The sequence below is a fragment of the Tamandua tetradactyla genome, chromosome 1 (genome assembly GCF_023851605.1).
Source record: "Tamandua tetradactyla isolate mTamTet1 chromosome 1, mTamTet1.pri, whole genome shotgun sequence".
In the NCBI taxonomy this organism is placed as follows: domain Eukaryota; kingdom Metazoa; phylum Chordata; class Mammalia; order Pilosa; family Myrmecophagidae; genus Tamandua; species Tamandua tetradactyla.
Genome location: NC_135327.1, coordinates 9,679,771 through 9,707,725, shown reverse-complemented (window position 1 = coordinate 9,707,725; position 27,955 = coordinate 9,679,771). Strand labels below are relative to the sequence as shown.

The following is a 27,955-nucleotide window of genomic DNA, read 5'->3' as shown; positions in this document are numbered from 1 at the left end:
CTAACTCACATCTGAGTGACTCCAGAGCTGTCGTGTGTAAATTGTACCACGTTAATGCCTGCTGTTGAACCATACCCCAGAAGGAAAGCTGGTTCCATAGAGGTTGGGTGCATCTCCTTATCTATAAGACCAGCAATCCAATGTAGATATAGGTTATGGAATTCGAGTTTTTCTTAGACTAGTGCTTCTCAAACTTGAGTGTGCACATACATTCTCTGGGGACTTAGTTAAAATATAGCTTCTGATTCAGTGGCTCTGGACCGGGCCTGAGATTCTGCATTTCTAACATTCTCCCAGGGGTTGCTGGCTGCTGCTGGTTTGAATGGCAAGGTCTTTGATGTTACCTCAGTTATGGAAGTGGCTGAACAGTGCAGTCTGTATTTCCCATTAAGTGCAAATCCCTGAAGATCTGAAGCCATGCTCTAATTCATCCTTATACTTTCTCTCACAGCTGATGTTAGGCTCAGAAATAATCTGAGCTCCCACTTCTGTAGGTAGGGAGAGAAGTTGTGGCCACTGCAGAATGAGGCTGTTCTAGAGCCGTGGGGAGGTAACAGGGTCAGGAGTAGACACCATCCCTTGGCCAGGGTAGGCCTGGACTCCGACCACTGCTGGCCCAATGGTGAGTTCTTACCAAGATAAGAACTCACCACCAACAGGAGGGTGTCAAAGCTGGGGCTTGCAGCAGAAGAGGTAGAGGTGAAAAGCTTTCGCATCTTTGGCCAGGGTACAAGACATCCCAATAAACCACTTGAGCCCTCCTTGCTATGTCAATAGATGATGGGAATGCCCGCATCTCCTGGTGTATTTTCCAGGTGTCTCTGAGGAGCTTGTGTTCCTGTATAGCACATTAGCCCCACAATCACCATCAGGGTGGTATTTTGAGAATATAAGCCTGATTTCCTCACTCCTGTACTTAAAACCCTCCAGGGGTTATCCGTTCCTCTGAGAATAACACATAAACTCTTGATTGTGTCTAGTATTTCTGCAGAAGCTGCCCCTGTTCCCTCCCCATATGGTCTCATCACTGCCCCCTGTTCGGTGAGCTTCAGGCACTCTAGCCTCTTTTCTATTCTTCAACATGCCAAACCCATTCCTACCTCAGGGCCTTTGCACTGGCTGCTTTTCTTTAAGTGTTACCATTGCTCCAACTTTGAAGACTCTGCTCACAGGCAAGGTTTATGTTTTTGTCTTAGTTTTTAACTAGCTGAAGCCTGGAGAACAGACCTGATGCCCAGACATAAGAGTTAGACTTTCTCAAAGCCACTCAGGTTTTGGGGGGCAGAACTGTGCAGGGATGGAGGTTGTGACTTGGCCTAGCCAGTGAGGACATGTAATCTTAATGAAGTATTTGGACTTGCTGCATCTAATAATATTTACATAGAATTAATAATGAAAATCTGTTTTTTTTCCTACTTTCTCTTTTTTTTGGCTTTTGACTTTGCTAAGTCCAAGGTTGTGCCTAGGAGGGGACAAAGTCTTGGGTATCTCTATAATTTGTGTTATCCTATTTTTCTTTGTAATGAAATAATGCTTTTTTGAGGCCAGAAGAGGGTGATTTGTAATTTATGGATTTCTCAGTAGAAATTACAAGCAGATCCTAATTTTAAAAATAAAATTGGTTTCACTCAATTAAATTTGGAAATTGCCTCGTAAATGCATTCTCTGATATAAATGTCTTTAAAAGAGAGGGTCTCCTGCTTACAGCCTGGGGCAGGATCAGGCTGAGCCCAATGTTGGGGGCTGGGGGTGTCTCCCCTTTATTCTCTTCAGGACGCCATGCTCTCCTATCAATCACTGAAACTTTTTGAAGAGTAGCGTGGTCTAGAGCAGAGCTTCTCAACTTGAATTCCCATCTAAATTGCCTGGGATCCTGTTAAAATGTATATTCCCATTTAGTGGGTTTGCAGTGGGGCCTGGGAGGCTGCATTTCTAACCAGCTCCTAGGGATACTGATGTTGCTGGCCCAGGGACCACACTGAGTTAGGAACAAGAGGCAAGACGACATCATCTGAACTAGGGAGACATGAATTTGTCATCTTGGCTATATGACCTTGTTCTTTTTGCTTCTTCTCTCTGAGTCTCAACTTTCTCATTTTTATCTAATGTGACGAGCTAACATTTATCATGCTGTGTATAGATCTCAAACACTGTTCAGCCTGTGTTTAACTTGAGCCTTGCGGAAATTTTGAGAGAAGTTCTATTATGCTGAGATTTCAGATGGGAAACCTGAGTTTCTGGGAGGTTACCTGCTGTGCTTAGCCAAGGTCAGGCAGCAAGTCAGTAACAGCTCCAGGATTTGGGGTCTCGACTGTCTGGTCCCCAAAACTCAACACTCTTCCCTACTTGGGTCTCATAAGGTCTCATACAGACTGGAGAAGGAGGGTACACTCTCCTGGTCTGTACCCACCTTTGCACCTGGAGCTGCAGAGAACCTCCCATCTAATTCGGCCTCAGCACGGGGAGCTATTGCTCAAGCTGAATGCTTAACTCACAATTGTTTGCACCCTTGATCTCCTCCATCGATTTATTTCTTCTTATCATGGAATAGCAGTAAAGGGATTCCTAGCCCAATCTAGTACATAATTCTATTAGGGGAAAAATATAATGCTACTAAGGAAGAAGTCTGTGCAGAGATATGGCTGCCTCTTTCCATGTGCTGAGCCTGAGAACTGTGCTCCCTGCAGTTTCTAAGATGGATATGCCTGTTTTCTGCGGCATGCCAGATTTAGGCATTTTCTGAAGGTGTTTTCTCAAGTGCTGTGTGCATGCTGGTTACTTTTCTCTTCCCTGAGAGCCATCCAGGTCTCTCCACAGAGGTTCTGGGTCCATCAGATTAGCCTTCAGTAGTATTTCTCCCTCAGTGAGGACTCCTTGACTTTCTTTCCCCCAGCTCATTTTCTCTTAAGAGGTAGGGGTGCAGAAGGTGGTATTCTCCTCCAAGTCTACTCTCAAGAGGTGTCAATTCTTCATCAGCACTCGCTGGCTTACGCTCCTCACCCCACCCCACATGCCTGTAGTAGATGTTTCAGCCTGGATGCTTGTCATTCTTTTCTCGTCAGACTCCCTACAGCAACCCTGAAGCAGCAACCGCCACCTCCGTTTTACAGACGGGGAGACTGAGGCTTGGGGAGAGGAGGAACCTGCTAAAGATCACTTGAGACCATATTAGAGCTGGGATACTGGCTACACTCTTCCAGCTTCAGCATCTATGCCCTTTCTTCTTCACAGCTGTGCTTTTCGATTTGTATCCTATACTGATAATCACATGGCCTCTCAAAAGGTAAAGGTTGGGGAGACAGTCATCTTGTCTACCTCTGCATACTTGAATCTTAGCTAGCTAGAGCTGCCTTATTGAAATTATGCGTTTTATTTTTTTTTTACAATGGTCTTCTATAGAATTGGTTCTAGCTCTGTAAGTTTTCAGAAAGCCATACAGTGTTGGCTTGAGAGGTACATTGCCGAGGAGGCCCTGCTCCATCTCTGACATTACAAGACCCTGTTAATGCTTAGGGTCAGAGCTGGGCTTTGGATACATTACCTGGTATGACAAAATATTCCTTGGCCACAGAGCAATGTAAATCTCAAGCACTCTGTACCCTGGGACCCAGAGAATGACACTGGGATACTTTTCAAAGCTCAGGGACTGATGTGAAGGGTGAACACCACACAAGCATCACTTTCCCAGACGAATTGTAACAACTGTTTTCCAGGCCTGGCTCTCAGCTACGCCAGGACAATCTGCCTCCCTGAGTTCTGACTTCTTTGCTAAAGAGATCAATAATCACCATAATCACGTCCAAAGTGTCTCCAGATTTCTTTGTTTTGGGGACTATCAGCACAGCACAACTATCTGCCCTTGTGTTCCCTTTCCATTGTATTGTTGGAATCCTCTTGGGAAATTCTCATTCACCATTGAATGCTCCATGAACAGCCACAGAGTAGGTATCCATCAACCTTAAGTTGAAGTGAATTGAATACATTCAAGAGAAGACAATCAATTCAGTGAAAGGGGTCTACTTACCTCATAGAGGGTGATGACCCCATTGGTCTCATTGGGAGGCTTCCACTGGATGTAGATCTTCTCTTCAAAGGGTCCCCCTTGGATGGATTCTAGAGGAACTGCTCCTGGAACTACACAAGGGAGAAGTGATAAGTTTGATGTTCCATCCATCCGATTTCTCCAGCCCCACTTGCCCTAGAACAGGTGCCTGCACAGTTCTTCTGTAAGGGTCAGAATGTAAATTCTCCAGGCATTGTGGGCCATATGGTCTCTGTCCCAACTCCTTAACTCTGCCCTTGTAGCAGCCATAAACAAGACACAACTGAGTGGGTATGGCTGTGTTCCAGGAGAAGCCGATTCCTAAAACTAGGCTGTAGTTAAATGTCCTTGTCCTGGAAGGTGAGAGCTTTTCTTCTTCAGACTATTCTTGGACTAGTACAGATCAGTACAGGGAAGACCACAGGTCACAGCCCTGCCAGCAGGCGGGAATCTGGATTTTGGCTTCTGTTTTAGGACTGCCTTTTGAGGAATGCAGAGTGAGTTTCCTTTGCCTCTTGGGTACTATCATTTTCCTAACCCTGTCAAGCCTCCCCAGTTCTAGGAAGTACTTCCAGTTTCCTGACTAATTCGTGTATCCACTAGGAACTCTGTGCCTTTAAATGCCAACCCACTGAAATTAAGCCTGTCTGGCTCCAAAAAGGCAGCTTGCTGTCTTGCCACTGCGTGTCCGATGGTAGATGCTGTCCATTTGCTGGTTGGATGAATGGGTGAACGTGTGACCTACAGTCGCTTCCTGTCCTAATGAGGACGACCTTTCCTGGGCCTGCCTCTGTAGCCCAGTCAGTCTTCCCATGAGCATCTTCCTGCTAGAATCCACAATCGTTATGACAGCCTGGAAGATGCTAAACCATAAAATGTCCCCAAACTTGCGGTTAAACCCTCCTAGGGATTTATGAATTCAAGTAAGTCGTTACCGGGTCTATTTACATAGTGGTATTATCAAAGCATGTACTTTTACTAAGCACTTACTTTTGCATTAGAATTTTTACATACATTATTTCATTTAAGCCGCAAAATGGCTCTGCCCAGGATGTATCATCTCCTTTGTGCCAATAAGGGAACTGAGGCTGAGAGAATTAAATAACTTGTTCAAGGTCATACAGCTCTTAAGTTGTAAAAAGGGAACTGAACACCTGTCTGTGAGCTTCAAAGCATATACACTTAATCACCATGCTATGCCTCTCTAGATATAGCCTTAGCCATATGTTGCAATCAGTTCACTATTGTTAAATTAAAATATATTTAGTTTTTCTCGTTATGGACATGATACATAGAACTTGTGGGAGATTAAGATACAAAAAGTTTAAAAAGAAACAAAATTACTCATAATCCTTGTACCCAAATATATTCTTTCAGAATTTTTATGCCTATGCATATATATATATATTTGTTTTTGAAAACTTAACTCATACTCTTTGTATATCTGTTGAGACTCTTCTTTATCCCTAAACAAATCTGACTTTTTAAAAATCCTGGAGTGTTCTTTGGGGCTGTGTATTCTAATGGATGCCTAGAGGGGTGTGCCTCCTCAAAATCTCCTGTCCATTGCTAGCAGACAGTGAAGCTGGTTTGAGGCTTTCTTGCTTATAAGTAACACTACAGTGAGCATGCTGGCAAATAAGCATTTGTGAACAACTCTATTGATATCCCTAGGATAAATTCCTGGAAATTAATTTACTAGGTCAAAGATGAGGAACTATCTTCTTTTTAAGGCTTTTGACACACTGATAAATTAACTTCTGGAAAGTAGGCACTATTCTGGCCTCCCAAAATAAGAATATGCCTAGTCCCAGTTCTTGCCAACATTAAAATAAAACTGGGGCGTGTATGCATGTATCTCTTTTAGAATACTGGAGAGGGCAATCTTTTTTTCAATTTAGTTGACCATTTGCATTGATTCTTTTTTGAACATGCTCTCTCTGCCCTCTGCTCATTTCCCTGTGCCTCACTCTTGTTCATCTTTGCCTTTAGGCTTGTAGTTGTAATCTGTTTTTAAGGACATAAGCCATATTGCCAAGGCTGCATGCAAATATTTTTGCTAGTTTTCCACTAGCTTTGCAAATCTCTTAGTAGATATGTAGAATCTTTTAAGCAGTCAGATCTTTTAATGTGTTCTACTATCCATTCATCCTTTCCACAAATATTTATTGAGCACTTACTATGATCAAAGGATTGTTGTGGACATTAGGGATAGTCTAGTCAAAAAGTGATGTAATTGAATCCTTGATAAAGCTTGCATTCTCCAAAGGGAGACAGACATCGAATAACTAATTATACCCATCATTAACTTATTAAAGTTTTCAGGGTTCTGAAGTAAAGATGCAAGAACTAGGAAAATCTAGTCTGGCAAGTCAGGGTATGAAGTGGCCAATGTTTGCGTCAATAGATAACTAGGAGTTACTAGGACAAAAGCAGGGAGAGGTTGTTGGAGTGTGTGCACAGCTTTATAAGGTGAAGAGTGGAGGAAGGAAAACAAGTTGGGGGGCTTGTGCAATCATCCTGGGGAGAGAGGATAGTAGCCTAGACACAGGATAATGGCAGTTGAAGAGAGCTGAAGACTGAGTGAGAGACTTGGAGATGCCAAACCAAAACGACTTGGTGGTGACAGGTAAGAGTAAAAGAGAGAAGGGAGATAGCAGGGAGGGCTCCAGTTTTTTTCTTTCGGGTGGCGGTAGTGGTGGTGGGAATCAGAAGGCATCCCTCATGGAGAAGGGAGCCTTAGAGGATGACTAGTTTTGGAGAAGGAGCTGGGTGAGTTCAGGTGCTGTCATGCTTCATTTGAGGTGTATGTTACACATCCAGGTGGCAATGTTAAGTAATAGTCAGATATATGAGACTAAGGACAATGTTTGGAATTGAAACTAGGCACATGGAACAGATTTTGTAGCGAGAATGTAAGGAAAGGAAAACAAAACAAAACAAAAGAGGTCTTCAATGAAGATCAGGGGAACTCTCATCTTAACTGTTAGGAGGCAAACAAAGAAACTGAGAAACGAGAAGGCAGTATTCAGAAGGGCAATGAGAAAGCAAAAGGAAGGTGAGCTGCCATCCTAACAGCCAAGGAAGGAGAGAGATTCAAGTCGGGGCTGGTTAACAGCGATACACAAGACTGAGAAGTCAGAGGCAGCCTTAAAATTGCCCAATGGATGGAGTGCCTTGAAGGATACCTGTGAGGTGAGCAAGAGTGGTGTGGGGAGAATGTTCTCGCCAGCTCAGAGTGCTTTGAGAAGAGAATGGAAGGTGAGGGACTTGCTGAGAAAAGTAAACAAGTTCATCTGCGAAGGGGAGGAAAATGGAAGGAAGTAGCAAGAAGACTACGCAGAACCAAGGGAAGGCCAGAGGGGTTAGGGCATGTTTGAAGGCCATGAGTTAAAAATGGAAAATAAGGGTAAGAGATGGAAGATGGGGAAAGATGAGGGATAACTGACAGGGGCAGAGTCTTGGGAAGCAGGGGCTATGGTAGGTGGAGAAAAGGCATCTTTCCCTCTCCTAGATAAAAGAGGAAGAAAACGTGCAGATGTATGCTAACCTGTATCTTTGGAGAGGGGTTATGGATGTGCCCAGACGGCTTGATGTTCTTGAAGTCGGGTGAAACCATTGACCGTAAGTGCGGTAGAGGAGGAGTTGTCAGTAATTCGGGAGGAATAGAGAACTCTTAATCACGGAGAAGTGGAATATGAGCTAACTAGAGACAGACAGAAGCTACTTGTTAAGGAGGGTCTGTTGGTTAGAGACCTCACCCCAAACACAGAGCTAGTAGCTCTAGACCACCTGGTCTTCCCCTTTAATTTCATGTTTAGAGCAATTCCCCTTTCTCACCCCAAGATCAGCTGAAGAGCCATCTGCCTTTTATTCTGATTTATTCCAATCTTTATTTTTACATTTAATAGTTTGATCCAATAGGAATTTATTTTGCAATTATAGAGAGTAGAATTCTAACCATAAATGTTTATTTTCTTCTTAGGACAATTGACCAGTCAAGACTTCCAACAGTGATTTAACATGACATTTTACCACCACATTAAATTATTTGCTATCCTTGTATAGTTTGGGCTTTCTGTTCCATTTCACTGAGCCTTCAGCTCTATTCCGATAGCCCTCTGTTGTATTTATATAACACGTTTAACGTGTGATAGAACAAGGCCTTCTCTTTCATTGTTCTTCTTTTGCAAAGATTCCTAGGCTGTCACAATCCATTTATTCTTCCAGAAGAACTCTGGAATAATTTTATAGAACTTCAGAAACGTTTCATCAGAATATGCACTGTAGTTGCATTCATCCCTTCTATTGGAGTAAATGAACATCTTTTTATAACAACGAGTCCTCCTTCTCAAAATGACTGTATAAATCTTCATGTATTGTTTCTTTTTATGTCCCTCAGTTAAAATTTTAATTTCTTACTAATTTTATCCCTAGGGCTTTACTTTTGTGAATTTTGCATCATATTTTAAGTCCTTCATGGCACATAAAGATTAAAGTATATGAAATAAATACACGGTTTAAAGAATAGTGATGACAAGCACACATGTACCCACTCTCTAGGCTATACCACTGAGGCACCCTATGTGCCCTTCATTGGTGATTTCTGTTCCCTCATTTTAAACAAAGTACTGAACTTTGTGTCAATCTATCCTGAGTTTTAGATCTATATTTATTTATAGTTACAAATATGTGGCTATATCCCATGGTGATATATCATTTAGTTTTTCCTTGTTTCCTTTATATGAAAAGGAGTTGACTGTGTATATTGTACAACTTGTATTTGTTGCTCGGCATTGTTTTGAGATTCACCTATGTTGATGCATGTAGTTTTATTTCATCCATGTTGATGCATATGGTTTTATTTCTGTGTCTATTTTGTGGCTGTAGTCTTACCTATTTCACCATTCTACTATAGATGGATATTAGAGTTTCAAGTTGGAGCTGCTGACAAACATTGCTGCTATGAATATTTTTGTACATCCTCTCGAGATACACAATATTTCACTAAAGTATTCCTAGGAATAGGCTGGGCAGATGGATGCATATACATTATTCAGTTTTACTGAAAATTTTCTAATGGTTTCCCAAAGTGGTGGTGGTAGTTTATACCCCCCACTGATGTCTTCAAAGTCCCCATTTCTCTACATCCTTACAAACACTTGGTGTCATCAGACTTAAGTCCTAGACCATCTGGGTACATGTGAAGTGATATTTCATTGAGGTTTTATTTGCATTTACCTTACTAAAGAGGTTGAACATCTTTTAGTGTTTGTTGGCATTTACAGATATCTTCCTACTGATTTGTAGAGGCTATATGTGCTGTGAAGAGTTTCTCTAGCTTTGTCTTCCTTTGGATAAAGATCAACTCAACTGATAAATTTGACTAGGTTAAAACTTTTCTTTTTTGTGTTGGCCGCTTGTGTTGATTCTTTTTTGAACATGCTCTCTCTGCCCTGTGCTCATTTCCCTCTGCTTCATTATTGTTCATCTTTGCCTTTGAGCTTGTAGTTGTAATCTGTTTTTAAGGACATAAGCCATATTGCCAAGGCTGTATGCAAATATTTTTGCTAGTTTTTCATTAGCTTTGTAAATCTCTTAGTAGGTATGTAGAATCTTTTAAGCAGTCAGATCTTTTAATGTTTTCTATTATCCATTCATCCTTTCCACAAACATTTATTGAGCGCTTGCTATGATCAAAGGACTGTGGTGGACACTAGGGATAGTCCAGTTAAAAAGTGATGTGACGTGGGAAAGAGAGACAGATCCAGTAGCAAACACTGCTGCTGCCCCCACCATACCCTGCCCACTTCTGCAACTCTCAGATACTTAAGCTCAGTGGTGGTGGTGGTGGTGATTTCCAGCCTGTTGTTCATTGAAACTATTACAGCCTACAATGAAAATGAATTTCAATATTCACTGATATTATTATGCAGTAAAAAGTGAAATTTTAAAAAGTGAAAAATACAAGCACTTCCTTTAAAAATATTTACACTTGGGCAGGCCATGGTGGCTCAGCAGGCAGAATTCTCGCCTGCCATGCCAGAGACCTGGGTTCAATTCCTGGTGTCTGCTCATGCAAAAAAAAAAAAAAAAAAAAAAAAAATTTGCACTCTATTTCTGTACTTATCAGGGATCAGACTAGAGTTCCTGAGTCAGTGCTGGTCCACAGACAGTGGATTGAGTGGCACTTCTAATCCCAGCTGTGCATGATGTAATTTGCTTGAAAACACACCTTGCTCTGGCTTCCTCCTTTCCCTGTCTCACGTCCCCCCTCTTCCCAGTGTGTCATGGGATCATCTACTAAATAAACTACTTGCAGAATCCTCATCTCTGGGACTGCTTCTGAATGAACCAAAACAAGAGAGTTTTATTTAGGAAATACTTTCCACACCCTGAGGTCATAAGAATATTTTCTTAAATTTTCTTTGAAGCTTTAGATTTAGGCCTTTTATTAAATGACTCCAAACCAGATGTGTCTTCATGTATAGTGTGAGGTAGAGATCCAATCTCAATTATTCCTCTCAAAGGGATTTTAGGGAGGGAAAAGCTTTTAATTACTCAACCAATCTGCCAGACTACCTTTGCCTTCTACCACACTTCCTCAAATGTTGCCCTCTTGCACATACCTAGGATCTTTCATTTCTTCAATTGTACTATTAGACTCCCTGTCAACACTAAACCTTCTTAAAGTTACTATAAATGTATAAATCATGATATCTGGTTCAGCAAGATCTGTAACTTTGTATTTCATGGTCAGTACTGTCTTAGTTATTCTTGTCTTTTCTTGTATATGCATTTTAGAAACAGCTTGTGATTTAAAAACAATATTGGAATTGTATGAGTTAGAGAGTAACTAGGAGAGAATTTGTATTTATAATAAGTCTTCCCATCCATAAACATGGTCTGTCTTGTATTTAGATCTTCATTGTCTTTTAGTGCTTTATACATTTATATGTATATGTTGAAAGCTTGTTAGATTTTTTCCTAGTATCTTATTTTTAATTGTTCATGTGAATGGTATCTTAAAATATGACATATTAGGTGAAAAAAAGTACAGTTGACTTTTTAATGATGACTTCTTTGGCAAACATGTTTTATTCTCTAATTCTAATAATTTGCGTGCATATTTCTTTGAGTTACTTATGCAGACAATCATAGCATCTGCAGTTAATAACAGTTCTGTTGTTTTCCAATCTTTCAGCAATTTGTTTGATTTTCTTGTCTTCAAATAGGGCTACCAATACAATATCTAATGGAAATAATTCTAAGCATCTGTATTTTAAAGATCATGATTTTTTTCATCCTTGAGTATGGTGCTTGCTTTTTGTAGTTATCCTTTATTAAGTTAAGAAGGTCCTTTTTATTTCTGGTCTAAAAGGATATTTTCTTTTTAATCGTGCTGAGCTTTAACTGACGCTTTTTATGTTAAATATATTTTACAATATATATTTATGTAAAAATATATTACAATATATATTTTACGTAAATATATATTACAATATCTATTTTATATAAAAATTATCTTTTCTTTCTCTTGGTATGTTAATGCAGTATATTACATTAATAGATTTACTAATATGAACCAATATTTTCTGAAATAAACTCAATATTTCTCTATTTGGGGACATTGCTGGATTGCTTACTAATATTTTGCTTGGGATATTTGCATTCATTTTTCTTTTTCTTCTATAGGAGTCTCTGGTTTGATATCAAAGTTAAACTGGCATCACCTAATGTGGAACGTATACCCCTTCTTTTGTCCAGTCTTCAGAAGGGCACATGTAAGATTAGGATTACCAGTTCCTTAACATTTGTCTGATTTTTACTTGAAAGACCATCTGGCCCTTGTGTTTAATTTGTCCAAAAACTTTAAGCTATTAATTCTATTTCTCTATTTGTTGTATAACTAGTTATAGAGTTTTTTCTTGTCAGTTTTAATTTATATTTTGCCAACAATTTTCCATTTTGCCTAAACTTCACATTATTACCATAAATTTGTATATAGTGTCCTCATTTTACCCTCCTTCACCTTTTTATGAAATAATCACTATGCAAACGCACAAAACAAACATACAATCTCATTAATGTACTAATGGCCAACTTCATACTCCTCAAAGCTAAGATTGCTTACCCAAGGGTCTGGCACAAAGCAGATACCGTGTGTTTATTCTTTCTGCCCTGCTCCCCCAGCATCCTCTAGGAAGCACTCTAGTGTAGCTTGTAGTTTGATTAGTTTTTATTTTTGTACAGAGCCGAGTAAGGCCATTACTCTTTCCAGGGTACCTTTGCTCTATCTGTTCTTTCTGAATGGCACTGCATTGTTAATCATAGAAGCCATATCTTCTCATAGCTTACTGAGGATTTTAAATAGCTTTCTACAATCTTCTTCTGATGTCTATAGTAAATAATTTTTAAATCTATTTTGTCTCTGAGGATTCATTCATTCAATAATGTATTTATTGTGTTCCTATGATTTACCTGGCACTGTTCTAAGCATCTGGGAAATAGCAGTAAACACAATAGAGAAAAAAAAAATCCTAGTTTTTGGATTAATAAAAGGCACACTAAAGCATGCAGCTTGTCAGATGATAAATGCTAAGGAGATGCATGAGTCAGGGAAGACAGACAAGGAGTTTAAGCATTCCAGTTTTTAATAGCTTGTCAGGGACACTTCACTGAAAGATGACATTTGAATAAAACTCAAAGGAAGCAAAGGAACCACAGCCCTGTTTATTTGAGGGAGGATTGTTCTAGTCACAGGGAATGGCAGATACAAAGGCCCTGAGGCTGAGGCAGCAAAATCCCTGATATATTTCGGGAACAGCAAGAAGAGTGACTGGAGTCAAGGAGTGAAGCAGAGGCAGAAGGAAGAGGGGTCACAGAGACAACCAAAGCCCCAGTCATGTAGTGCCTGGTGAGCCATCACCAGGACATGGGCTTTGCGCTCAGTGGTGGGAAAAGCCACTGAAGGGTATTGAACATATGGTGACCGTGACTTGCCTCATGGTTTAACAGGATCTTTCTGCTTGCTGTGTTGAGGGGCCAGGGCTGAAGCTGATGGGCCATGTAGGGACTGCTGGCAGTGATCCTTGCTGGAGATCAGAGGTTTTGACCAAAGACCATACCAAAGAGGCTGTGAGAAATGGTCAAATTCTTGATATGTTTTGAAGGTTGAGCCAAGAGTATTTGCTGATGGATCAGTTGTGAGGTGTGAGCTTGGCTGCCACTTTGCACAAAGCCGGAGGGGCGGGGGGACACCAGTTACAAAGGATACAAGGTAAAGGGTGTTCCCTGGAGTTGTGCAATCTGAGGGACTTCAAGTGAAACAAAAACAAGGGGTCAAGATGCTTTTCAAGGTGTTTGGCTTGAGCCGCTGATAAAACGGAGCTGCCGTTCACAGCTGGAGAGTTTGGAAAGAATGAGTTTGGTGTCTAAGGAGAAACTCAGCTTTGGACATTCTTAATTTGAGAAGCCTAGTAGCAATCCAGGTGGAAAAGCTGGCGGTTGGCTAAATGCCTCTGGAAAGCTGGGGAAAATTCTGGCCTGAAGATATCAATTGGGGGAATCATCAGCATATGGATGGATTTTAAAGCCAAGAAATTGGATGCAATAATCAGGGGAATGAGTGTGGATCAAGGGTCCAACTAGAGCCTGCAGGCCAAATCCAACCAGCTGCCTGGTTTTGTAAACAAAATTTTATTGAAACACTGCCATGCCCATTGGTTAGTATGTTATCTCTGTCTGCTTTTGTACTTAAATGGCAGAGTTGAGTAGGCTGCCACAGAGACTGCCTGGTCTGCAAAGCTTATTTTTGGCCAGTAAAGACCATCAAAGGCCCAAATGTAGGAGCCAAGGAGATAAGAGGAAAACCAGAATTGTGGGATATCCTGGAAGCCAAGTACAAAACACTATTTTAAGCAGGAATTGATAACCAGCAGTATCAAATACTGCCCATTGGTGAAGTAGGCAGATCTAACTCCAAGTGCTAACAACTGGCTTTAGGAGTGTGAAGGTCATGAATGATTCTGAAAATACTGTTGTAGTGGGATGGTAGGGACTAAAATTGCTTTGGTTGAGTGGGTTCAAGAGACTAGAAGGGAAAAGATGGATCTATAGAGTAGATAGTAGCTGGAAGAAAAATTAGGACTGGGTGGCATATTTATAGATAGGAAAGATACAGGTTATGTGCTAAGTGAAAAAATGATCTATTAGAGAAAAGAAATTCGTTATAGGGTAGAAGGAAAGAATTGCTAGAGCAATGTCCTAAATAAGAAAAAGGAAATAGGATTTGGTGAATTAAGTGGCAAGATTGGCCTTTATGTAGAGAACAAATTGTTCATCCACAGAAACAAATGGGGGCGGGGGGGAGCCAGAGGCTGTGGACATGGTTATGGGTGATGAGAGCTTGAGAAAGTCTCTTTTTCAAATGACTTCACATTTTTTGATGCAATAGACAACAACATCATCACATGAGTCTGAGAAGAGGATGAAGATGCTGGAAGTCTGAAAACAGGGAAGAAATAGTCTCCAGAATAGCAGAGGCTGATGGGACCACAGAAGTAGTAATTGACTAAGCACCTTTAAAGACCTGCTCTAGTAAATGCTGATAACCTTAAAGTGAGAGCGGGGCAGTATGGCAGCTGCAGAAAGGAAGGCTAAGGATAGGCAGAAAACGAGATGTGCCCCAGGTTGGTTTTGCCACTGGGTACGTGGCATGAGAAGGGGCCTGGATTTTGGTATGCAAGGGCGTGGCTAAAGTGATAGGCCATAGAACCTAGGGGGGTTGGAGAGGGGGTGCGGGCAGTGGATAAGGAGCGGGGCCTGGTGGGCTTGGCCATTGGGAGCTACAGGATTGGTAGGAGTGAGTTTGAAAAATAAGAGATGTGGTCAGCAGCTGTTTGAAATTGAGATTAGAGGCATCATAGGATATTTAAAAATTGTCCCTCACCCATGACTCACAGGAACCTTTCATAGATCTTTTTGTTTTTACCTAGTTGCATCCTCAAATAAAACCTGACTACTATGTCTGATGTTGGCCACACACCACTTAGGGCAGCTCTTGGCAGAAAGTAAAGTGTTTTACATAGAGATTTTCACATAGCATACCTCAAAGAGGCTGAAGGTATCATTGTCTCCGTTTTGCAAATGGGGGCACTAAAGTGTCAAGAATGCAAACAATTTTCTGAAGGTGGCGTGAAAAGAAGTAATGAATGAAGGCTGGATAGAGCTCAGATCCTTCTGTCTGCAAAATATTTTCTGAATCACCCCTTTGTTCCATCATGTGGTAGACACATGGGTTCAGAGATGTGAAAGCTGCCTCACCTCCTGTCAGTGGCAAAGGCTGGACGTCTAAGCTCCAGGCCAAGGCTCTTTCCAAACCCCACATTCCACCATTGTATAGATCAAGAGGTCCTTTTCAATGAAGTAGACTTAACCTGCGTTTGATAAAGTTGGGTATCCTTTTTTGGTTTTTACTCTCGTTATGAAAGGACTTTGTATCTTCTAATTCTGCGTCACTTTTTCCCTGTTTTTCTTTGCAGTTCTTTAATGAACCTACATTTTCCCTTTCCAAAATTTCATTTCTTCTGTCTAACAGCATGGAACTTTCCATCCTTTTGACAGAGTTCTACAACAAAGGTTAATTACTTTATAATTTCATTCTCTTTAAAATAAAGCATGCTAAAACTGCTAATTTTAACTGCACTTCTTGTCAGTAGGTTCAAGTAAATTCACTGTAATTAAACCAGATGTTTTCTTGTGCCTTAAAGTTAGGTGGTAATTTAAGGGAAATTTTCAGTTCAACGTAAAGGAGGTCAGAATGTTATCAAGGGAAGTCCTTTCCTCTGCTCGCCTCTCTTCCCTTCACTTTTCTTCCCCTCCCACTTCTCTCCTTTCCTCTCTTCTGTTCCATTATCTAAAAGTGGAGCTGAGCTTTGAGGGTAGCTGTGAGGAGTAATGAGGCAGCACAGATCAGAGCCTGGAACCCTGCAAGGTCAACAGAAGTTTCACTTTCTGCTTTTTTTGTCTGGGTCACTTTTTTGCCTCTCCATTCCAGGTATCTTATTGGTTGGTTCGTTGTTGGTTCTTGTTCATTACAAAGCACCTCAGAACCAATTTGAGACAAATTTAAATAATTTGAGACTGGTTTAGAGGCTACCAGAGTCTGTAAGTGAGTCTTATGGAGATAAGGTAGAGAAATTTAAACACTTTTATTCTGCTCATATTTTCCAATCTTATTGGAAAAAAAATTTTTTTTCTAGATAAATCTTTGTATCTTAAGATGTCAAATATAGCCTTTTAATGGAACTCTACAGTGGTGTACTAGTAAATGCTTCCAGAACTGACTCTTGGGGGCAGGGAGCTCTAATTTGTTTACACATTTTCATGATGTAAATAATTCCTTCATGGCCAGTTTCAGCAATGAACATTATATCACCGAGCTCAGAGGTAGGAAGAGATGTTAATAACCAGCTCTAGAAGGCCAGTTTGAATTAGCTTTGAATCTAGCTAAAATACATTATACATGTCCCCACCTTCTTGAACAATGTATATCAATGGAACCCTGTCGTATGTGAAAGGGGCATATTATTCAATATAGTTAATGAGCACCTACTATGTGCCAAGCACTGTACACCACACTATACTGGTGCTGGGAAAATACAGCAGTGAAAGAAACAGTCTCCCCCCACTCATGATGTCTACATTCCTGATGGATGGACAGATATAAACAAGAAAATAAATGCCATATTTCAGATGATAAATGCTATGGAGAAAAATAAAGCAGAGAAATAGGATTTTACATTAGGTGGTCAGGAAAGGCCTTACAGATGAGACTGGGGAGCTGTTACCGACTTGCCATTTGCTAACGTGGTGGCCTTGGGCATGGTTCTTAAATCCTCCAGGTCTGATTTCTCTCCCCCACAACTTTATCGGTAGCATCTATGTCACAGCAGAATGTCAGTATGATGGCTAGCTCATGGAAGGTGCTCAGAAAACCTAACACAGGTAGCACTTCTCCCTACTATTTACAGCATCTCCAGAACATCTTCGAAGCATCAAAAGTATACTGAACTCTGAAGTGACGCCTGTGGGTTTCACCAAGGTGAGCCCAGCTCTTTACCGTACTCTAGGGGACCCTGCGCTGCTCTACTTGGTACCTTGTTGCTGCTGTCACCTGGTTCCTCTCACTTGACTCTTCCTTAGCTTTCACTCACCACCTCTTGTTATTAAACGTGTACCTATCCCTAGCACCACGAAGCCTCCTTTCAGCTTACTGTCAGCTGAGAAACCAATTGAATAGGCTTGTTAGAAATGCATGTAAAACAGATACTCATTCCCAGGGTATGGCAGTCTTCCCTACCATTAAAGGATATGAGCTTTTTAAGAATAATTTATTATATTAAATGGAATAGTCTTGCCTATGATTAATCATACTAAATATCAATGACATTAATATATGTATCATAATTAATTATACTTTATATAATCATTATCTATTACATGAGAGTTTAAGTTTTCTTGGCATAAACAGGGAAGATGGTAATGCCTGGTCTTTCAGCTTTGGCTTTAAGGTTGAATGAGTCCTTATTGTTGGTATAAATGCAAAACGATACAGCTGCTATGCAGAGGTACTTTCCAATATCGAACAAAATGCACATGCAATTACCCTTTGACCCCAGCAATTACCCTTTTAGGAATTTACCCTGAAGATGTATCTCTACAAATACCAAGCAGCATGATGTTCAAGATTGTTCACTGCAGTATTATTTATAATAGCAAGTATAGGAAACAACCTATGTATTCTTAGGACCCTGGTTGAATAATCTATGGTACATTGCACAATAAATTATCAGGCAGGTGTAAAAAAAAAAAAAGGTGAAGATGATGTCTTCAGACTGTGGAATAATTTCGAAGATTTATTTAAGTAAAGAAAATAAGATATAAAGTCTGTGAATGTGTACATAATACTTTTTATATAAAAAAGAAGTATTTACGTTTTGTAAATGCACTGTAGGAAATCTAACCCCAGGATGAAAAATGTTTATTATCAGGTGTGGCTAGGTAGAGACTAAAGGAGATAGGGTTGGCGACAACGTTGCTCTGAGTTTACCTTTTTATATAGTTGATTTTCAAACAAAACTGTTCTACCTACTTAGAACACAATGAAATTCAATAAAAATAATGGGTGGGTGGGGGAGGTAAGCCCTAAAATTGAAACCGATGAATCTGATTGGATGTCAAATTGATAACGTAACCAAAGAGAACAGAATTGTGTAATTTCTGAACACAGCATAGAGACTGTAACCCCCCAGTGAGATAGTCTAAGGATAAAAAAAACTGAAAAGAAGTCTTTAACCTAATCCACTAGCTTTATTGCTTGTTAGTGGGATTGGGGATATAGTTCTGAAACTATTTTGTGTGTTGTAGGATTAAGCAAAAACAAAACAAAACTATGTAGGTAAGAAGGAGAGTTCTCACTGTGGGAGAGGGGAGGCATATGCATGGAATGAAGGGAAGTGCACAAGAATCTTGAGATGTCAGATTTGAGTCAGTATAAGCTCATGTTTTAAAACAGATAAATTACATCCCCAGCTCCATCTTCTGAAAGACCCTAGAGGAAATGACGCCCCATCAAGCACACCTAAGATGTATATCTTAGTGCCAAGATGCCATTTCCACGGAAAAGCAAATTCAGAAATCCCTAGGAAGGTGGTTAATTTCAGGTCTGGGGCAGGAACATTACAAGGGCAAGCTGAAATATCTTCTTGTGCCAGAAAGCAAGGAAGACTAAAAAGGGTGTTTCAGAAAGACCTAGGAGCCAGCTGAAGGGACTCTCACTGGTATACTGGGGACAATTTTAGCATAAAAAAGAATAATGATAGTAGTGGATTTTAATACACTGAATAAAAAATACCTATGAGTCCATAGGGACACTAAAACAGGGGAGCTGGGATGAGGGAAGAGCTCTCCTATAAAGGAGAAAGCCAGAAAATATATATAGAAAGAATGAAAGATTGAAAAATCACCCTTTTATATACACCAGTGTAATGGGTGAAGATTATCAAGGCTTGCCAAAACCAGTAGGTGGAATGTAGCTCATACACAATCTCAAAGTATCATTACATGGATTAGCCATGAACTTACAATGGACAAAAGGTACCACACTTATGGGTGGCCACATCTTATCAAAGCGATCAGATATAGACCATCACCAAAAGAGGGTCTCCCTGACATTATGTACCTGTTGACATAATACAGTAAGAAATATTCATCACCATCTACTCAGTATTTTTGCCAAAAATATCTAAGCAAGTGTCCTTTTTCTTAGGTCATGTATGCTCTGATGGGCTTAGGGGCCAGGTGTCATGATCTCTGCAACTTGCTCGCAGATAAAAACAATATGTATGTCTATTGGTTTGTGGGGTTTAGAGGTCTTCTTTGTGTCTACCAATTTTTCTGTAGCTTTGAAACATCCTAAAGTCAAATCTCTGGTGAATGGAGTACACAAGCCACTGCATAAATATCCTCAGGTCGGGCCTAGCACAGTGCAGATGCTCAACAACTGGCACCAACATGAGATCAGGGTCAACATTGTTGGAATATTGGAGGTCAACTTTCAAGACCTCATATACTCAATCTCACAATCTTGGCTGTGACCTGGATAAAGGTGGATGAGTAACCACTAAGTGAGCCATGGTTCTCCCTGGGTCCTTTATTTTCCCTAAGAACCTTTCTAGTCTCTTATCAACAGCTGCTTTCCAGATGAGCCAGGGGGCTCAGCAGCCTTGAGCTTCACTCCCCAGCAGCAGGTTAGTACATAGGCTCTCAGTGGCACTGGGGTGCTGAATTCACAAATCCTGTGGATTCCCATGAAGACAATTTTGCAGCCCTGATGAAAGCAGCATGAATGCAGTCTGCTCATCTGAGCAGTTGCTCTCTGCCTCCCCGACGGGAAGTCTCAGTTAATCAGCTAGAGCTCTGCTCCATCTACAGCTTGTCCTTGAGGTGAATGAGTTCCCCCAACAAACAAAGGGTGCCGCCCACCTCTTGAGAAGAACAGAACCTAAACTTAGTGAGCAGAAGGTGCTTGTGTTCTTCTGAGACCTTCCTTCTGCCCAGTGGTTCCTGAGATGTGTTCTCAGGACAGCTATGGGATCGGGCCCACTGTCCTGTTAGGGGGTGTTTCTAGTATGACAATATCCACACATCTCAGTAGAGTAAGGAATGTTTTATTAATGGTGTTCAATTAAACTTTAATTTCAAAGCATTGCTGCTGTCACATTGTTTTGATAAAGGCTTTGGGACTATTTTTCCTGGGGACCAGAAGGAGAAAGGGATGTTTGAGGAGACGTCGAGGTGGTTCTTGAAGGTGGGACTCAGGATTTGCTGCTGCACATGCCGGTAATCACCAATGAGCAGCACGAGGTGGGCAGAGCGTCTCGGGGGAAAATGCCCCGCACTGCTCCTTGATCAACCCTGCTAGAGCTATCTTGAGTTTGGATGTCCTCTTGGCTTTCCAACACCGGCTCCCTCTAAGAACTGGGATTTTCCTGCAAACTCCTGTCATTATGTCATCCTGCTTGACCTTGACTCAGCCTCTCAAGGTAAGCACTGAAGACACTTCACCACTCTTCTCGAGTCCATGCTGTATTTTCCACAACCACTTAGGGTGGGTGTGTAGAGGTCCAAAAAGGTTTTATAGAGCAGCCAAACCCAGAACACTTCCTGAGACCCTAATCTGGAAGCAGAGTGAAGCCAAGATGGGATGCCCCAACTCCTTTATTGAATCGAGATGAGTTCATGGGAGGGAGAGCGTTCAGATCTCCTGGAGACACTGGTGTGGACAGAGAGCTGCACCCACAAAGGACTGAGGTTCTCTGTGAGGCCAGGAAGGTGGAGAGAGGCAACCATGGAGGAGAAGTGTTTCCCTGATGAATCTGGAACCAGCAAATTCCATCCCATAAATGAGTTAACTGGTTTGGTGGAATTACCTACACATTGCAGGGAGGGCCCGGGGAGGAACACCTAAGTCTGCTTAGGGCATTCAGGGAAAGCTTCCTGGAAGAAGTAACATTTGAGGTATGACTTGAAAGGCAGATGAGGTTTGTCCTGCAAACATGGAAGGAGAGGTTACTCCAAGCAGGGAGACTGCACGGATAAGGACAGAGAAGCAGGAGGAGTCAAGTGTTCTAGGGATTAAAAGTGGTTCCAGATTTCTGGGTTATTGGGAGATAGACAACAGGAAGCAGAATCAACAGAAACTCATGGGCTGTAGAGGTGGGGTGGGAGAAATAGAGACATCTAAGCTGACTTGATGTCTCCATCTTGAGATACTAGATACTGCTTGTTGAGATAACTGTGGGAGAAGAGTCAGTGTAGGAGAGAGTGGTTTGTTTTTGGATACTTTGCGATGACTATAAGATATACAGGTATATGTTTGATTCTGAGTATATTTGTTTGTCCTAAGCTCTTTTATATGTATTTTCAGATTTTAATTCTTCCAGGATCTGTGATAGTATTCCAAACTGACATGCTTCAACAGCATGATTTACTCTTTGGGGAGCACTCAGTGTGGTGGACACCTTACATAAAGTGAGAAGAGGAGGGGGATGTAGGAGAGGAAGCTTGAGCAGGCATCTGTGGCAGCACTGCTGTTGTCTATGGGGACAGTGCCCCCTGGAGTTGTGCAATGCCCAGCCTGACTGGTCCTTGAGGACCTTGGAAAAGAGGCAGATTTAGGAGAAGAGATTAAAGATAGCAGAAAAGTAAAGCCCCTGGACCCCAAGAGCAGGTTCAGTGTCCCCGGTTCCCGAGGAAGCTCACCGTCCTCTTCCGTCTGCACCACCAGCTCCTCGCTCTCCATCCGGCCCTCGGGGTTGGACAGCAGCAGCCGCAGGCGGATGGTCATGAAGGGGCGCAGGCCCCGGAGGGTATAGTGGGAGGAGGTCTGGATGAGCTCCTCGGCCTCGTACTGCTGCTGGTTGAACACGTACTGGTACTGCACCGTGAGGTTGTAGCTGTGGCAGCGGGTCACTGCGTAGCCAAAGGGCTCCCACTGCAGGGTCAGCTGCCGGGCTCGGATGTCCACAATCTCCACGTTCTGGGGGCCGTGCACTGGGTCTGCAACACAGAGACGGACAGGGACTCTTAGGGGGCTTTCAGGAAGTGGGGGGAGTGGAGGGCGTTCCCAGGCAGGCAGCAGCGCGCTGGCTCCCAGACGGGCAGCGGTGTGCTGGCAATGGGAGAACAGCTCCTTAACCATACTGCAGCTACTCTACTGCCTTCCTGACTTTTGCCACCTGCAGTTAACATTCTTCTTTAAACCCATCTCCTTTTTCTTAATTAAATACACGCAACCTTTTAAAACATTTTTTTGTTAAATATTACATTTACGCAAAGGATAGAAAAAAGCAATGATTTTCAAAGTACTCTTCAATAAGTTGATACAGAACAGATTTCCGAGTTTGGCGTGGGTTACAGTTCCACCAGTTAAGGTTCTTCCTTCTAGCTGCTCTAAGGTACTGGAGACTAAAAGAAATGTCAATTTGATGATTCAGCAATCATACTCATTTGTCAAACCCTACCTTCTCAGTATAACTCCACCATGTCCTTTGATCTTTCTCTCACTCTTCAGGGGTATCTGGGCTATGCCCATTCTAACTTTTTCATGTTGGAAGGGGCTGTGAATAATATGGGAGAGGGAGATGGAACTGGTTGGTGATCTGAAGAGTCTGGGCCCTCTGTAAAACTATGCGTCTTAAAACACAATGCGATATAAAGGGAAAACCCAAGTCAGTTTCCACAAATAAATGTTAACCATAAAAATACAATTCAAGACTTGGGGTTTCCCAGGGCCTGGGGGAGCGGGGGGTGGGGGGAACAGGAGTGGCTAAAGTGGGGTTTCCTTTAGGGGCGGTGACAGTGTTTCGGGACTTTATAGAGATGGTTGCACCACACTGTGCATCTGCCAAATATCGCCAAATTATTCACTTTAAAAGGCCAATTTTATATTATGTGATTTTGTCACAATTAAAAAATTTAAACACAAAATTGCTAATTTTGAAAAAGTTCATGAGGACACCACCAAAACCCACCGTGGGTAGCACCAGCAGCATTTACACAACACGTTGGGGTATACTTAGGGGCCTCCTTGTGTCTAATCCAGCCTCATCTGCTCCCCTTGGGAAATCCGTCCCCACCAGTTCCCAGCACTGAGGTGAGCAGGCGGGAAATGCAGCGCCGGCCTGCTGCGTAGCTCCCAGCGAGGCAAATGGGCATGGGTCTGCTTTCTCTGTCCTGGGATCTCCCCCCTTTCATTGACCACACAGTGGGCCAGCTCACAGCTTCCTGCAACGGCCCGCAGCACTTCTTTTCCCTTCCTTCATCTTTTCTTCCAAACAGGTCCCACCAGGCACACCACGAGTGGGTCTGGTCTTAACTTCTCACCCCGTCTTTGTCTCCCCTCCATCCTGTCCCACAGTCGTGACCAAAGACCTCCGTAAGTGACATCACTGAGGCCTTATTTTATCACTCTTCTGTTCATACTTTACAGAAACTAAGTAGATGTTTTTCATACAAAACACATCATACCAAACAGATGTTTTAAAAAAATATCCCTGTGTGCAAAGTTCATCCTGTGTTACGATGTAATTAGGTATTCACTGTGTCAGAAGTATGACATCTCTCATGATAAGCGTCCCCACAAGTTCTTCTCATCAGATGGGCTAGCTGGGAGTAGCTAAGCAGAGGCTAGAGACTAAATCAGTATTTTTCCCCATTTTGCCCACACTAATTACAGGATTTCCCCAAATTTGGTAACCTCTTTCTGTCTGTTTCACTCATTGGTAGAATGGTGATGATCACAGTGGCTCCCTAATAGGAGAGGAAGGGGAGGTTTAAATGAGATACTGCTTGCCAAGGAGTTAGACGGGTACCTAAACCTTAATAAGCACTTCTGTATGGTGGTGTCAGCGTAGCAGTGCTAACACAACAGCAATGCTCCTCCTGCTGCCTCCACCCTGGACATCCCTGGGTGACAGTGCTGGGCGGCACCCTCATGCCACACGGCCCACTGGGGTCCATCCTCTCTGACCTCCCGGGGCAGGTGGGGCGGGGCTGCCTCTGCAGGGCCACAGCAATCCTAAGGCCGATGGAGGCGCCCCCGGCGGGCTACCTGAGTTATCTGGTCTTTCTCTATGGGGAAGAGTGTCTGCATTTGTGCCAGAGCCTTCCTACAAAACTATACCTCTAAACAGCTCTCCTCTGAAGGGGCTGCAGGAAGTGTCCAGGCATCTGGCAGGCCAGCCCCGGACTGCTCACGGGCAGCTCTGGCCCTGGGTCAACTAAGCTGTTCACTATCATTTAAAGCCCAGCTGCTCATGCTTAGCGGCCCATGTGTAAAGTAGAGCCAGTGTCCCAAAGGCTAACAGGTGACTTTGAAGGTGTGGCACTGGGCAAGCTGGTGCTCAGGCCTGCTCTGTGCTGAGCCCAGCTAGGACGGGAAAGTGAAAATTACCACCGTGATGGGTGGCAGTTATGAGCTGGGTGGGTGGCGTGGCTGGCTGCTCATGGTGGGAGAGCCTGATATGGGGACAGACGTGTAAACACACAGTCAGAGAGGAGCTGCTTGCCTGCGAAGTCCCGAGAAGCCTCACCGGCCTTCTCCCTTGTCCAGGTGCCAGAGCTCCCGTAGAGGGGAGGGTGCCAGGCTCTGCTTAGGACCTCTTTGAAACTCCTCCTAGGATAGGCCTTCAAAACTGATCCCAATGCATGAGGAATAAAATAAAGACAAAAAAAAAAAAATAAAGGGGGGAATAAGGGATTTAAGGTGTTTTGTTCTTTTTATTTTATTTTTGGAGTAGTAGGAAAGTTCTAAAACTGATTGTGGGGATAAATATACAACTATGTGACGATACTGTGAGCTACTGTTGTATACTTCAGATGGATTATATGATATGAACCTATCTCAGTAACACTGCATTTAAAAAAAAACCCAAGCTCCCATAAGATGATCACTGTCCCAGCGCTCTAGTCTCAGCCTGATTAGGGAGTGAGAACAGGGACATTTAAGACCCTTTTAAGTCTAAGCCCACATCTTGTCACATATCTTAAAATGTACCAAATCCTATGTTAAATATAATTTCTGAGATCCCCAATATGCTCTTAAAGCACAAACAGAATGGTAAAATGGCATTTCTGGAGCAGTAGCCACAGCAGGGCTGTAAGGCAATTCTGGGGACAGAAGCCAGCACTGTGGCTACTGGGCCATAAATGCTGCCTATTTTGCACACTAGTCATACAATCAGACATAAGTTCAAAACCCCACTCTGCCATTTGCTAGCCTTGCTACTTTGTACAAGTTCCTTGACCTCTTTGGGCCTCAGTTTCTTCATCTGTAAAGTGGGAACAGGCAGCGGCTTCTTCTCAAACAGGGAGGACTTGTAAGTCCTCCCCCCACCTCCCACCAGCAGAGAGACTCCCTCCCAGAGGGGAAGGTCGGGCCATGGGACCAATCACGTGCTTGCTCCCTCCTCCAGGACAGAGCGGAGATGGGCAGAGCGTAGCTTGCAGCCAGACTATGGCACTCAACAGCTGTGTGACCTTGCCAAGGGCATTTCATCTCTGAGCCTCCATTTCTTCATCTATAAAGTGGGCATTAATACACTAATCTCATAGGGCTTTTCATGGCTATAAAATGAACTGTAAAGACAGAAAGAAAACTGCCTTTGTTTAACAGTAGATATTCCTTTTACAGAGACTTGTCTTTCTTGGAGAAAGGCCTTAAGACACTTATGTGGAGTCAAAGCTGCATCCCTAGAGCCTTGGTGTCAGCTCTGCTGAGCTTTCAGAGCAGGGGACAATGACTCTGTTGGGAGCTGGGATTTAGTAGGAGAGGGATGGGGGCACACAAAGTGACAGAAGGCTGGTTGGGACCCAATGTGACTTCTCCTGTGTGACTCGGATCTCCAACAAGGACCTCAAACAACACCACAGTGTCTTCTGGGACAGGATTTCCTGTGGATTCCAGGGAAAGGGCTGGCGCCAATGCTCGGGCCAGGGGACACGGGGACAGAAGGCAAAGGGACCCCTGCAAATACGTCCATGAGTGCAGCATGGATCTTGAGCAATGACGTTGGGGGTTGCCCATGCTATGGAAACAGAGGTTCCAGGGAACCTCACTTCATATGCAAAAGGTGAGAAGGGCTCCAGCAAATCTTTGGGTTCCATATGTGCAGGTGAAAGTGGCTTGTAAATTTGAGATCTCTGCTCTAACTTTAGTCACTCTTGGTTGCCATGCAACAAACGGAGAGTCAATGGCTTTTTGGTTACCAGTTCTGGGCTGGGTACTACCCTTGGCATTTGCAACCCCCAAACAACTCTGTGGAGTGAGGGAGCGGAGGCAGAGCAGCGCTGGGCAGGGTTCTCCATCATCCTCACCCTTTGTCTTGCTGCTGTCAGGGACTGCTCACTCGGGTATCTGCCCCCCCCCCCCCCAGGCTGTACATCCTTTTAGGGCAGGGGCTCATGTTCTGTTTGTCCAAGAACCCCAGCACATGGCACATGGGTCTGCTGAGGGGCAGTGAATGCTCATTAAACTGATTTCTTGGGAACTGAGCTCAGATCTCCCTACTCTACAGACCTGTCCTGTCCCCTGCAGCACATCAGCAGAATATTTAAGATAGACATATCTTATTTGCATTCAAGCAAGAGAATATCCTGAAATACCATACAATGGAAACTAGTTCTTAAATATGGGTGATGGAAGCATTTGTGCTTTCACTCTGACCCCCTCAATTTCAGCAGCCAAACCCGGCTTCTGCTCTGGTAATAGCCTACAGTGAGGAGAGTCTCAGTTGGTGCAAACACTTTGGAAATTGCTGCGAAAGCCTTGCGTACACAGTGGAGACTGCCTTGTTGAATTTACGTCACCGTGTAAATATGTCCATACCCTGAGCCTGGGGTTCCTACCTCCAGATAAAGCCTTATCCATGTGAACTTCTAGAGGAAGAGCCCACAGGCCAAGAAGATGGATACACAGGCCACACATAGCTGGAAAAGTGAATGGCTTGTCTGGGAAGCTTGAAAATCATCCTTTGATGAAAAACCAAGTGGCTCAGCCTTGGGGTGCACTTCATGCATGTTCTTAGACTTGGGCAAATGGGCCCTGTTCTGAGCCCCAAGCACTGGGGAGTCTATTCTGGCCCTCTTCAGGGAGAGCCTTCCCCACACCCCACTCCCACCCAGAATAGGAGTCAAGGGGCAATGGGTTGTGCCCACCTGGTACTTGTGCTCCCTCTTCTGCACCAGGATCTAGGTAGATGACACCCCAGAATTTCCAGTCCCATTGACTCCAAACTCACTTCCAGATCCAGGGGGATCTTTTCCTTTGGTCTATTCTTAAGTTGGACCATACCCTGGTATGTGCACCCCAAGACCCAAGGAGTGGCCAAAGGGTGGCTGCTTGGAGGTGTGGACAGAGCTGGGACCTGAGGACTGGGATCTCCACACACCTGTGCATGAGGCCCTCTGTGCAGAAGGGTGGAGTCAGGGGAAAGGAGAATGTGGAGGGGCTGCAGGGCCTCTATTTGCATTTGTGTGTGTGTGAGAGAGAGAGAGAGTGACTCAGAGGTGGCTTCTTTGTTCCTGCTGCTACATGTAGACAGCAGGTTAGTCCTACTCTCTGATCACTTCTCTTCTTTCTACATCCAGTGTTACTGAAGCAATGTTTCCATCCTGAAGGACCATTTTCAACCTAGTACCTGAGCCCAGCCTGCAACTTGAACCCCTCCCCCTTTCTGCACTCTACTGTCTCAATTTCCACTGCTCATCTTAGAACCATAGATTTTAAAGCAAAACGTTGCATCCTGAATCAACAGCTGGTTGGCCCATGCCATTCCCTCTGCTTGGGAT

The 27,955-nt window shown here is 43.0% G+C and overlaps 1 protein-coding gene and 1 long non-coding RNA gene across 11 annotated transcripts in view; one reads left to right on the top strand and one right to left on the bottom strand.

The window, feature by feature from the left end:
- Positions 1 to 27,955, bottom strand: part of PTPRT (protein tyrosine phosphatase receptor type T) — a 1,205,819-nt gene that overhangs the window by 369,816 nt on the left and 808,048 nt on the right. For all 10 annotated transcript variants that reach the window (XM_077168216.1, XM_077168229.1, XM_077168210.1 and 7 more), the window contains 2 exons: positions 21,869 to 22,165; positions 4,025 to 4,134 (listed from right to left, as the gene is read on the bottom strand). In XM_077168216.1, the coding sequence (XP_077024331.1) occupies positions 4,025 to 4,134; positions 21,869 to 22,165 (407 nt within the window). The remainder of the gene's footprint in view (positions 1 to 4,024; positions 4,135 to 21,868; positions 22,166 to 27,955) is intronic.
- Positions 1 to 27,955, top strand: part of LOC143690556 (uncharacterized) — a 122,087-nt gene that overhangs the window by 42,484 nt on the left and 51,648 nt on the right. The window lies entirely within an intron of this gene.